The sequence below is a fragment of the Pomacea canaliculata genome, linkage group LG8 (assembly GCF_003073045.1).
Source record: "Pomacea canaliculata isolate SZHN2017 linkage group LG8, ASM307304v1, whole genome shotgun sequence".
Classification (NCBI taxonomy): Eukaryota; Metazoa; Mollusca; class Gastropoda; order Architaenioglossa; family Ampullariidae; genus Pomacea; species Pomacea canaliculata.
In genome coordinates, this window is record NC_037597.1 from 21729701 (window position 1) to 21743119 (window position 13419).

The window sequence follows — 13419 nt, forward strand, 5'->3', positions numbered from 1 at the left end:
GCTAATAATTTTTGGCAACCCCAAAACTTCAAATACTTCAGCCTTCATTTCCTCAATGTGTGTTTGAGAGAGTGAGAGAGATGTGACGAGACAGGCACGATAACAAGAAGAAAAAGGAGAGAATTCTAGATGGAATGATAGGGGAAGAAAAGGAAGAGAAATGGATAAGCGAAAGAAAAAAAGGAATAAATTAATAAAAAAATAATAAAGAAAGGAAGTATGAAATGACGAAAACAAAAAATGTACAGTTTGCACAAATTCATCCTAGTATCAATCCTTCTTTATGGATGTGAATCGTGCACTATCTTGCCGATTCGAAAAGAAGAATCCAAGCATTTGAGAACAAGTTCCTGAGGAGGCTACTCTGGATGTCTTACACAGAACATAAAACCAATAAATTTTTCATGGTACACTCACAGTACACCAGTAACTTCTACTGATAACATTCAAATAACAGAAGGTCTGGTTTGGCCGTGAGACCCGGCATCACACCTTGTCTAAGATTGTCTTTCCAGGTACCTCCATGCCGCGGTGGCCAATGAAGAGATGGCTTACAACCATCACCGCCCAGAGTGGCAGATGCATGTGTTTCCAACAACGACAGGTACCAGGCAAGAGACGACTGACTGACTGACTGACATTTTAGCAGCATTGACCTCAGCACTTCTATGACTTTTTGCACATCTTGAAATGGCACTGCCAAAGGTCAGATGCGCTTTTGGCACGGTACGGGGTGGCGAGGCTGGCATGTACGTGTTGTTTACGTCTGAAAGGTAGAGGTCGTCGTCTAGTGAACATGTCCTCCTTCTCATACATTATCGACGAGTTGTCCTGCTTTTGTTATTTATACATTATCGGCGAGTTAATACAATTATAACAATATAATTCTGTTATTTATGCATCAATTAGTTCTTCAGTTAAAAAATCAAATTCCGGTTAGCCAGTGACAAATAATATATCCTACCTTTGTCTTGTTTACTTCCACTAAAATCTGTCACGAGAAAGTACGGCCTTTGAAGAACTACGGTGAACAAACTCTCAAAAGAAAATTGTTTTAAAAAATGCAATACCGGAATGAGTGTCATAAAAAAACAAACAAACAAACAAACAAACAAAACATCGCACGTAGTGTAAGTTGGTTTACAAACTGATTCTTTTCCTTCTAGTAACAAATGCACAATCCAAAAGACTGCTTCACAACACATCGACCTTCGCAAGGTAACAGAAAATGCTTACCACTTCCGGTGCTCTAAAGTCACCTCCACCGATGCTACTGGCGCAGTGTATCAGGCGAGGCTGCGAGCTCGGTGATCGGAGGGAGAGAGGGAGAGAGTAGTGTTCAATCTGCTCCACTCTCCAGAGAGCCTGATTCTCAACACACCGCACGCCCGCATGGGGGATGGAGTGAGGGATGGGGAGGCAGGAGTGAGTCTAGCGGTCTGCTTGGCGGAGATAGCCAAGGGAATGGCTGAGCTACGTACGATACTTGCATGTTCTTTCACAATGCCGCCAGACGTGATCTCGCGGTAGTTTGCGTGAACAATGCCATGTGTCCTGAATTCACCACTCCCTCTTAAGCTCATCTCACACTTGGACTCGAGAGAGCACGAGACTTCTGTCACATGGCACGCTTGCAATTACAGGATGAAAATATTACAAAGAGGTGATGAGTGCGGGAGGGAGAGATCGCCGTAAAGAATGTTGGTACCTGTTGTATGTGTGTGAGAGAGAGAGAGAACTGCTATAAAGTCTAAACAAAACAAAAATAAATAAAATTCTTATAAAAGAAACGAAAAGTCGATTTTTTGCAGTATTGTGATGTGGTCGCTGTTAGGTGCTAAAGCACACGCGCGCGCTCAAGCGTCGGTAGGGTCACTTACATGACCCTCAAGCTCACAGAGCCATTATCAGCTCGTCACATCTGTGCCTGAAGGTTTGGGTGTGTGTTGAGTATGTGGTGGGGTGGGGTGCTACATCAAAAAAGATTGAGCCAAAGACGAAAGTCGTGAAAGAAAAAGTGAGTAAACACTGAATGGAGAAACATTATAAAAAGCACAGCCTAGAGGTGGAAATAGCAGTCACGTGTGTGTGGAAACTGGGAGTTGCACCCGTGGAGGGTTGTATCCACCTGTGGGTATCTCCTGTTTGCTGCTTGTCTTATCTCCCTAGCGCTCATCAGCGAGAATCTCGACAAGCTCAGGTGAGGCGCGATACTCGGGCCACTGGTATGGTAACCCGTCTTCGTCAGAATGAGAGAAAAGGAAAGGACACCACAAATAATGCGATCTTTGAGACGAGCCGTGACGAGAGGACAGACCTGAAGGCAGCGCTGACGTCATCAGCTTAGAGTTTAATTAACGTCATCAGCTTCAAGGGAAATTAATATCGAGTCATTGATATGAAACAATTATGGAGGATAATCATTAATATCTATCAGTGTAAAAGCGAAGGCAAAATCGAGCACTCGGCACAATCATTTCATAACAACACAGAATCAAAATGATAGCAAGTCCTTGCGAGGAGCAGCCCACAGTCGCACGTTGAAGGATTTCAAGAACATGTCTCTCAAGCTTCCATTGTTCAAACGCTTCCCACGCCCCCAGTCTCTTCGTGGGCAGAAGAGTTAACGGTCAAAAACTATTTTCCCCTTGTGTCAACAAACATTTGTTGGATTGCATCAAATGCGATGTCAATATCCTCAGGAGCACGCATGAATTTTTGGGATTGGATTGATTTTTTTGTTTTGTTGTCTGTTTTGTTTATCCTCCCTTTCCTGGGAAAAACATGCACAATGGGAATATCTTCTCTCAGAATTCTTCTACAGTTCGCTCAACTTTTCTTCACTGATTCCATTGCTTACACGATTATTAAACCCAAGATACAAGAGTTAACCTCAGACCTGTTTTAGACGCGGCTGTAAATAAACGATCGTTTTGCATCTAGAAATTAGTATCTAACATTTGACCCCAACTTATCATTTGACTTGTTTTTATTTATGGACTGTGCTTGACCTGCAAATGTCTCCGAACGCTGTGGCTACATTATATTCATTACTCCCACAGTTCCCGCTCTGTGGCTACATTATATTTATTACTCACGCAGCTCTTTCAAGCTTTTAGTTCTTTTTTTTAATAAATTAATTACTTCTACATGGTCGTTCTAAAAGACTTGCTTTTGAATAACATAAATAAATTTTGTCTTGTTCTCATGTGGATTTTTTTCTGTCTCGCTCGCTCACACACGCGCACGCACACATAAATGTGTGGATATATTATACCTGTTGATGTGAAAACTCTAGTTTCTTGTTCTGAACTAAGCAACAAAAAAAAAAACTTAAATTGTAAAAGCTCTTCGATGTTTGCTACCTCATATTGGACAGCTAATAATGCCAGATAACAGCGCTTGGTTCCATTTTTCATTTCGCCTCCTGTTGCTTGATGAAGAACATTGATTGGTGGGCGCCTCACCGCAGGGACTGGGTTGTTAGCCTACAGTTCTGTGGAAATCGTATTGTGCCTACTTTTACATCAATTATTCAAAAAAGTCGATTATTTATTAATGGTGGTTGTCTGAAAAATGTCCAGGATAGAACTAATTTGCACACCAAACACATGTGCCTGATGTTTACACTGACAGCCATGCACCTGACTGATCCCTCGTGACGTGGAATGGAGGAGATTTCTCGGTGCACTATTGGCATGAACTTGCTCAACCCTGCAAGCTGCGTGAGCTTGCTCAACCTTACTCAACCTTGCAGCTGTGTGAGTTTGCTCAGCCTAGCAGCTGTGTGACCGTGCTCAGCCTTACTGATTGTCATCAACTTGCTCAACATTGCTGACTACACGAATCTTCTCAACTTTCTTGGTTGCATTAATTTGATCGTTGCTCAATGAGCAAAAACGTGCTCAACGCTGAGAATTGACATGTCGAAATAAAATTGCATGAGAGAAACATGTTAAATTTAGGGGCTCGTTTGAATCACACTGCACTAGGTTTGTCAACTTTTAGCTCACCGGATATACTGTTCTGGAGAAGGATCCTCAAAACCTCTACCCACAAACCTTCGATCGCTGTCCAACACTGCTTTTCAGAAACTGGTGAATATTTTAGAACATTTCCATATTTTATTCGTCCAATAAAGTAAATTGCACTTAAGGCACTTGTCAAACAAGCAGCAAGCAGAAATCAGATTGGTGAATGTTAACAGCACTATCGTGTCGTGTGGAACACAAGAATGTTCAACACTCCTGGGACAAAACCTACCCTGCGGTCCCTGCCTCACCTCCAGGTGACACCTTACATATCGTGTCCTAAAATGTTTGTTTAAACCACACTTGGGCTGAGACTCTGAGCAAATGCTGAACAAGAAAAATAAGGACACTACAGAAATAAACTGGGAAAACAGAGTGTATGATGGGAACGACTTGCGTTTATTTTACCGCCATGGTTTTAACGATCTTCGGCTGCTCATTGTGTGTGGCTATCATTATCTCAAACTTGTCGTGGTGTTGGGTGTTGAGTCCAACATCAAGCCGAAGACTTCCCTGCTTGTATGTTCTCGTTAACACCCGGTGTAACTCGACATCTGCGTTGTAAGTCACCTATTCCTCGTTCTAGGGTAATGTCTGTTGAAATAGTAGAGACTTCTCTTATGTCTTGGAATTTACTGAATGTGTCATGTGGTCTTTATTTGTCCTTATTTATGCAGGAAAGACGAGAACGATTAATGTTCCAGAGAAGGGGGTTTATTGTAGTTGAGAAATGGCTGAAACGACGTCTATGAATCAGAAAGGAAATCGACTCGGATCTGAAACAACATTATATGCGTGCACGCTCGTTACGACACTCGTCAAGCAACCTTTCTCGATGTTTCCTGCCTTTCCTAATGTTTCGTCATGTCTCCGCTGTTGATTCGAGAGCCCTTGAGCCCATCCAAACGACTTTCGTTAGCCCCGGGAAGACACCTTATCATTCTGCGAAAATCCTTCAGCATCACGATAAATTACTATTAAGATGCGTGCACGCTTCTTTGCTGCCTCACGTGCAGCCAGAAAAAAAAATGCATTTCTTTTTGCATCCCTCAGAAAAGTCGTTAGTATGTGCGCATGTCCTGGCGTGAACCTCACAAATTACTATGGCGACTGCCCTCCATTTAGAGATAAGCTCCTCCTTTTCGAGGCCCAGAGAAGTGGACAGCGCATGTCTAGGTCTCAGCAAATCCCTCTGATCTTCCTCGTCCAGACGTCGCACTGGCGCAGCTCTGAATGAATCTGCTCGTGGAGGGCCAACTGAGCAACCAACAGACCAGATCATTTGAAAGCGAGATTACAGTACTAATTAAATTATTGTCGCCGCGTCTGTCTACCTTAAGCTGCAGCCAGGATGCAGGTTATTTCCGCAATCTTCATTTCTTTTAGCTTTCTTATTTTTCTCTTTCTTTGTTCTGGAGACCATAAGCGGGTGCAAGACAGAGATGCTTTTTTTGCTAGAGTCCTTTTCTGTGAATGCTTCTTCTTCGTGTTTTATGTTGACTTTTCAACGTTCTGTTTAACCTTAGGGGAATTTTTTTTTTTTTTTTTTTTTGTAATCTGTTAACATGTAAATCTTGGCTTTAATCTTAGGGAAGATCTTGGCTAAGCCGCCTGTCTGTTTGACATGCTGCGTCTGACACCGTGTGCCAGTGCTCTAGTTTCTTGATTACTGGCTTTCGGTGTATCTTTTCCTTTTTCTTCTTCTTTTCTTCCATGCTGACCTAAAAGGTTGTGCTCGTGTGCGCTGTGAGAAAATATGTGAAGAAGCAATATCTTTAAACCGCTAATATTCTCTGGTATGGAGAGGGACAATTTTACTGATACCATTTACAGAACTATTTACATTTTACATCATTTCCTAGTTGCATTGTAAGTATAGTTTTTATTTCCAAACATTTGTGACACATTGCTCAAGCCTTTACATTCTATTGCATAATTGTGTTTTTCATCAGTCTGCAGTAGAGAGGAGAGTTTTACTTCCTCCAGCACACAAAGGCTGACTATGGAAACCGGATGACGCATCTGCTTACACTTTTAATTGTCTTTGTACCATTGTGTGGGTGTTTGGAGTGAGGAAGTTGCTATACATGCATAATTTTATTGTGTTAGTTCCCTTCATCAACAAGTTATTATTAAGAGCATCGTGAGCTGCAGCGCATAGAATTTTGCCGGGGCAGCCGGAATCCCAGGCAAAGTAGTGTATTTTTTATTGATGGAGTATTTACTCGCCATAAAATTCCTGTATTTTTTCTTATGTCACTGGAGACGCGCTGTACTGCTAACGAAGTTGGCTTTTTGTAATTCTTCACCGCAAGCTGTTTTATTTGGCCCTCTAGGCCACAAAATCACGGAGATATATATCTTTGATAAAATTTTTGGTAACTCGCCCCCCAAAAAACGCGATTTGTTCACTCCTGACCAAATTCTACATAAGTATTCTGTGGATGATAAAGTATGCTTAGTCAGGGTGAAAAAGAAATGCGATCATGACAGGAAGTACCTTTGCGAGAAGTATAACAATGAAAAGGCGGCGTGACCTCCCTTGGAAGAGTTCGCTGAAGAAAGCGCAAGAGCTCCAAAAGGGAGAGCAATGCTAGCAACTGCTGCCCCGAGCGCTTTTGACAGATAGTTCAAACTGGACAATTGTATGTCGACGTCTGAAGACCCAGAAATCAAATTAAATCTTTCTTTAAAACATTTTCGGGAAATGCAACAGGCATACAGATGGACGGACGAACAAGCAGAGCGGCCGTCACACAGACGAACAGACAGACAGAGATTAAGACATTAACCCCTGTCCTTTCATGAAGAGATTGGTTAGGCGCGGGACAGAAAACCTGATTGATCGCTCCAGGGCGATTGCAGACGGTAACAGTTCTTGTTTTCGGTCAACAAAGTTTTCTGCTCTGTTTTCTTCATGATGGCTCATCTTGGACCGACATCGAATACACGCGCTGTAATTATAGCGCCGCGATTTTGTTCTCGGCGACCACTGTTTGTTCTGATGTGGAATTATTTTTTCTTTAGTTTCTTTCTTTGCTGCTTTCATTCATTTTGTATTCTCGTTATTCTCTTTTTGCTTCTAGCTTGTTCGGTCATCCTTGCGTTCAATTTATCTTTTCTTTATTTTTTTTCTAAAAGTTTCTTTAAGTGCCATTCGTTTTCTGTTTGCGCTGTCGGCTTTTGTTGATATTTCTTCGATTTGTTGCCATGGCAAGTCGAAAAAGCGATCTGGTTATCTATTATTTAAATGATTATCAAACGAACTTTACAGCAAGTGATGACAACATTGTTCGTATCGATGCTTTAAGTGAGCTGCTATAATGTACAACAGAAAACAAAACCTTTGCTTTGAAAGACACTTATTAAAGATTTCTCTTACTTGCTAAAACAATTTCATCAATTTTATGTCGACAGATCTGAGAAAGAGTAATGATAATGCGTCAAACACTAGAACTTGGAGATTTTCTTCATTTGGGGGGACGGGGGATGGAGGAATGTCAAGGGTAAGAGAAAGACGGGCGAAGCAGTATCTTCCTCCAGACGACAGATAATCTAATGAATAAACATTAAGTTTGAAAGGAAGGCTCCAGTACTTGCTTCGGATCGTACAGAAGAATCACAGGAGGAACGTGCTTCGTGAGCAGAGCTCGACAACAGTTGTCACGTTCACGTTGTGATTGCTCGATACGTCGTCACGTTCACGTTGTGATTGCTCGATACGTCGTCACGTTCCAAGGAGGAGACGAAAAAATATACGCTCACGATCGATTAGGTGCTGTTTTTTTTTCTCTGTTCTACAAAACGATATTGTCAGAGGAAGCGTTTAAATAAATATATTTATGTTCCTCAGCACTGGTTCGACTGGACCCTCCTGCCACTTCGCTTCTTCCTTACTTTCGCACCAAAACTTTTTTTTTTGAGTGGTCTTATTAGTGCTAACCAAGAAAGATAACTGAAAGATAAAGAAGGGCTGTCATTTTTATCAAAACTGACCCTAGACCAAACTAACCAGTTCCAGCTGATCACCATTTGATAAAACTTTTTATCTACTGCTGTTTGCTTTTATATTGTTCTCTACTTACACACACACACACTCTCTCCGCAGTAGGTTTATTTGCAATGCATTGTTTCCTTTCGGTGAGGAAAATTACCTTTTTTTATGTTGAATGAAGATAAACTCCTTTAAACATCCTTACTCGCACATCTATGTCTAGACTGACATAACCTCACAGGTGCACACTATGCTCTATTTTCTATTTCTTTTGTGAATATTTTCAAAATTCTTTTAAAGCAGAATCTCTCAATCACCATTGTTCATCCTGCCAATTATATTCATTCTCTTGACCTGAGGTTTTAAATTAGTGGATATTATTAAAATGGAGACGCTGAAAAGCAAATAAGAAGGCATTATAGCAAATTTTTTTTTACCAGTCCCACACAAACAACTGTTATCTCTAAATAGTGTGCCCTCCCAGTATTTTACTACTAATTAGCTCGTGGATCCAGTTTCATAGTTATGGCCTGAATTTTTATATTAAGCGAAACAATACGATCTCCAGTAACTGAAACCATTTTAACTCCAAATATCCAAAGTTACATTCCCTTCCCTATGGAGCAACATCACTGCCTTGTCCTTAATGCAAGGCAGGGGCCTTAATGAAACTGAATCCTGATTTGTAAGCAAAGCAGCATGAAAAAAAAACCTCAGTGCATAATTAATGCTGGCTTCAGCATGAATATAGAGTAAAAACACTTCCTTACATGTTCTTTTAGCAGCATAGCATGGTCATCCAATGCACAACCTTCACTCATCTTCAACTCTTACTAATCTCAAGTTTAGACAATTATGCACTAGAATCATTATCAGATGTATGTCTCAATTCTTAAATAGTGAAGAATAAGAACTGTAATCTGCCTGATATTTACTTCAATGATTCTTCAAAATATAGTGGTAAATGGATCACATAAAGCAGTTATGCTTACTTGCACACATTTCCTGGTTGAAAAGGGCAGATATGCATTGCTTTGCATAATACAGGTGATAAAAATGAGAGTGCAGGCAGCTGTCCATGCCTACAGAACTCAACAGACATTATCTTTCCATTAGCCTTTGGTGTAAAACTGTAAATGATAGCTATGTGCTTCAAGATTGTGGAAAGCAGCTTCTGACTGAAACAGCAAAAGTTAATGTGTGCAACACACTAATTCTAGTACTGGAAGGTTAGTGAGCGTTGTTGCATGGGTTTCCCAGCAGCCACTAAATTCTTTTTATTTGTCTTTTTGTTTGTTCTTCATCTCTTAATTTGGAACCTTCAGAACATTTCAGCCTGCCCACATTCAAACACCTTGTTAACACTTCAATCAATTAGTAATGCCTCATTTCTGATTCACTAAAGCAGCTATCTTTAAACATCAGTGTTGTAACTTTTTACTTAGACCGTTGGAATACAGTCCTTTTTTCCATTATGTGCTTTAATTGCTGGCAGACAATATGTCTTTTATGAGATGAAGAATACAGCATCGATCGGTCTCTACCAGCCAGTCACTGGTGAATAAGTGAACAGCTGGCTGATCATCATTTCCATGTTTTCTGGTCTACACCAATTCTTGGATTAAGCTGTGTTAGTGTAGTAATACTTTGTATCATGATGTAGTGGTTGATTCTCGTGTTTCAAAAAGAGCCACCTGTTATCGCTGAGCTTCCCTCTGATCATTCTGAGAAACTATTAACTGAAATAAAATTGTCTCTGAAACCCTCCCAATATTTGAAAAAAACGCTGTTCCAACAGGCTGTTGCTAACGGGAGATACAAACAAACGAAAACAGTCCATTGTAAAAATATTAAAAGCTGATCGATTTACATCCAACAAAACAGGTCACGGCCTGGTCACGAGCTTACATTTCTGTTCAAGTCTCGCAAATCGATAGAAATTTTATATTTTTGTGTTCAAGATATTGACATTTTGCTTGAAATTTCTGTGTATATGTAGGATATAGAGACACATTTTAACGTTTGGATCAGTGAAAACATATTCTTCAAAGAAGAAGAATTAAATACAGTTTTCGGATGAAGTTTTTGTAACTGCGGAATGTGTCGAGACTCAATTTTTTTTATTTCTTCAGAACAACTACATATGACCACCGGATTTTCAGTTACTGTACTGAAAAATAGTGGATCTCTCTTTTCTTTCATACATGCCATCTCTACCCACCATCGATTCCTTTAAACGTGAACTAAAAACACATCTGATCCACGAGCATTGATCCTTACATCAATCAAAAATAGCTGCCAGTAGTTGGGATAATAGTCTGTTGACTAATTCGCCTGCTCGTCTTTCTTTACAGATTTATGACACTCTCCATCCTAAATGTTTGTTTCCTGATTCCTCTTTGTGTTCAGTAAATAGTTATCACGTTGACGACGACCAACACACTGCAGGCAAGGGACGCTACTCTAAAGTATTTACACAACAGGGGACTGTACTCGTGGTGGTGGGAGAGCGAGGTGACAGACAACGCATTGTGAGTTTCGCTAGGGAACAAATAACAAAGATCTTGCTTGCAGACGTGATGCGATAACAGTTTTAAATTATCTGCCTATCTGTTCTGCATGATAATACTTGAATATGATACTGTAGACAGATAAATACCTTTCCTTTGAAGGTCATTCAATTACAAATATTATATGTCGTAGATAACTGCGTCCAGTGTTTTCTAGTCAGTACGAGCACGGACCACGAGTTTGTATTACATGTCCATGCATGGAAGTCAATACAAGTTCGTGATATGAGCGATGAGTCTGTGGTACACAAAAGGCGTACACTATTTCAGTGATACATCCTAATGAATGCATTTTAATTTTAATTGCAGGTGAACAGACATCGTCGGCCATTTCCTTCGCCATGAGCTGGTTTAATAAACTGTTTGGGCTAGATAACGAGAAATTAGGATTCAGAAGCATTCACGAAAAGCCTATTTTAACACCATTCTTCCCACCAACAGATGTGGAGCCTCCACAACAACGCACAGTGGAGCCTCCACATCAAAGCACAGTGGAGGCACCTGATAAAAAACAGTCCTCACCTCAAGTTGATGAAAGGCAACACTTATCTATGGATCTTGGGTTCCAATCATCAGAAACGCGTGTATGCTGACATGTTAAAAGTGACAAACAATATTAACTTTTTTACTTCAATTTATAAACTGTGATCTTAACATTGATATTTTTGGTCTGTTTTACATGCATCCAAAATAGGATTGATTACCTACTTTTTTTTACATTCTTTGAACTACTTTGCAGCAAGCTGTGGGAAAACAAAAAAAATTCAGATTCTTGTTTCCACTTTTTGTTCTCTAAAAATAATTATCTCAGTGTTATTTATGGGGTTTTTTTTATTTTTGCAAGTTTATCTTTACGTTTATATTTTTTAGTGTATTCAGTTTTAAGTAAAAGCAAAAAAAAAAGAGTTAAGTTAGATATACCAAACCAACAGCAGTATACACATTGCCACCAAAGTCACTACAACCAACCTATGCAGAATATGACATGGCCTGTCTGCCATGAAATGTCTTTTGTTGGAAAATTTTCAGGGTGGTCAACTAATGGCCCAGGCCCGGGAACTTGTTCTTCGTGTTGTTCCTTTGGAAGAAGACGATTGTCTCAGCTGCAAGCTTATTGGCACTGGTGTTTGCTGGGGTGCTGCTGTATTTGTTATTTGGAGCTACCGCAGGTCTAAGGCTAAATATACTGGCTTCAAACGCACCTTCTTTGCTTTACAAGCATTCAGCCTTGTTTTTGGTAAAAGTTTTGCATGAACAGCATCAAGCTCAATATAAAATAGTTACCATGTAGTTCTACGCATGCACTCTGCAACACACACAAATACACATTTATTGTCTGCACTCCTAATCAGAAATCTCGGTGGCTTTCAATTTAAGAAATCCAGTGCATTCCAAAGAATAATAATAATAAGACATTTTTGGAGGGATGGATAAGGGGGCATAAGAGGTGTGCATTTATATGTGTGTATGTATATAATCCAGTATAACAGTACTTTTGTAAAAGTTTATTTCACTTGTTTGTACTCTTTTGTTTGTTTTAAAAACGTATATAGAAGAAGTGTATGTGTGTGCATGCATGCACCTGCATATGTGTTTGTGTACATAGATGCACCATTGGTGCATGCCTTTTGTTGTGCTAACTGAAGAAAAACAATGTATGAATATTACAACTACATTTCTCTTCCTTTTTTTATTGACAGGGCTTTCTCTTATGGGAACAGCAAGGCTTTTAGATAAAAGTCTTTTTGAAAGGCCAAAGGATCCTGATGAGGAGCGGTCTTTATCAAAGTTATTTAAGGACGACATTAACTATTTCAAATCTTTATTTTCAAATTTATCAAAGTCATCTACTGCCAGTTCCAGTTCAGCGAATTCTGAAACAGCTTCAAAGAAACCTGAAAATAAACAAGATGCATAACATTTTGTGTGTGACTGATAACACAGGTATATAAATGTATTATACTATATCCTATGAATTATTAATACAGTAGTGATTCTTATGTACAGTTTTTGAGATGATGATGATGATGAAGCGATGTTTGTAGGGTTTTTCAGTTTGAATGTGGGACACATAAAATTAAATCTTAAGATTAAAGTTAACACTGGAAAGGAAATTCTTTTTGCCTATGTATGTCTGCTCAGCCATACACTAATCTGAATAAACACCCTCAACAAATTTGTTTGAGCTTTTAGAAATAGTGTTCCTTCTGTTGTAAGGCATACTCTGCATCTGCCCTAACGATTGGTAGTCTCTGGCTCTACAAAACATGACAATGTGATTGGTGTGTTGTTAAAATATGGTTTAAAAATTCATAATTTTCTCTGTTTGCTTTGCTTCCACCTCGAATCAATGCGTTGATGCCCCAAGCGGAGTCTACCTGTTATCATCATGTCCTTTGTTTCGTTCTAGAAACCTACTACCTCTTTGTAGTAGTATAAAATGGCTTCATAATTGTTACAAAAAATTAAAATATATACCGATCATTTTTTAGATGAAACTATTTTTTCTTTCCTCAACCATCCTGCATTGCTGCTTTTGGGCCTGGTGCTTAGACAAGTACACACAAATACACATATGTACATATAATCACACTTGCCAAATCATAGGTGAATTGCTAAAGAAGCACCAACGGATTGAATCTGTCACCAAAACAATAATGATGAGGGATTTATAAAGCATAAGATATATAAGAAATTTAGCTATCAAAGCACATGAAAACAAATTCACAACATTTTCAATTTCACACACCAACTATGAAAAAGATGACAATAACAAAATTTACAAATAGACAATCCTAAGACCTCAAAAATGAATACCCTATGC

The 13419-nt window shown here is 39.5% G+C and overlaps 1 protein-coding gene across 1 annotated transcript; it reads left to right on the top strand.

The window, feature by feature from the left end:
* The first annotated feature begins 10191 nt into the window (after positions 1–10191).
* LOC112571072 lies at positions 10192–12775 on the top strand. Its single transcript, XM_025249878.1, has 4 exons — positions 10192–10556; positions 10905–11179; positions 11625–11832; positions 12296–12775. Exons 2-4 carry the CDS (start codon positions 10937–10939, stop codon positions 12511–12513), a joined length of 669 nt encoding a protein of 222 aa, XP_025105663.1. The 5' UTR covers positions 10192–10556; positions 10905–10936; the 3' UTR covers positions 12514–12775.
* Positions 12776–13419: the final 644 nt, after the last annotated feature.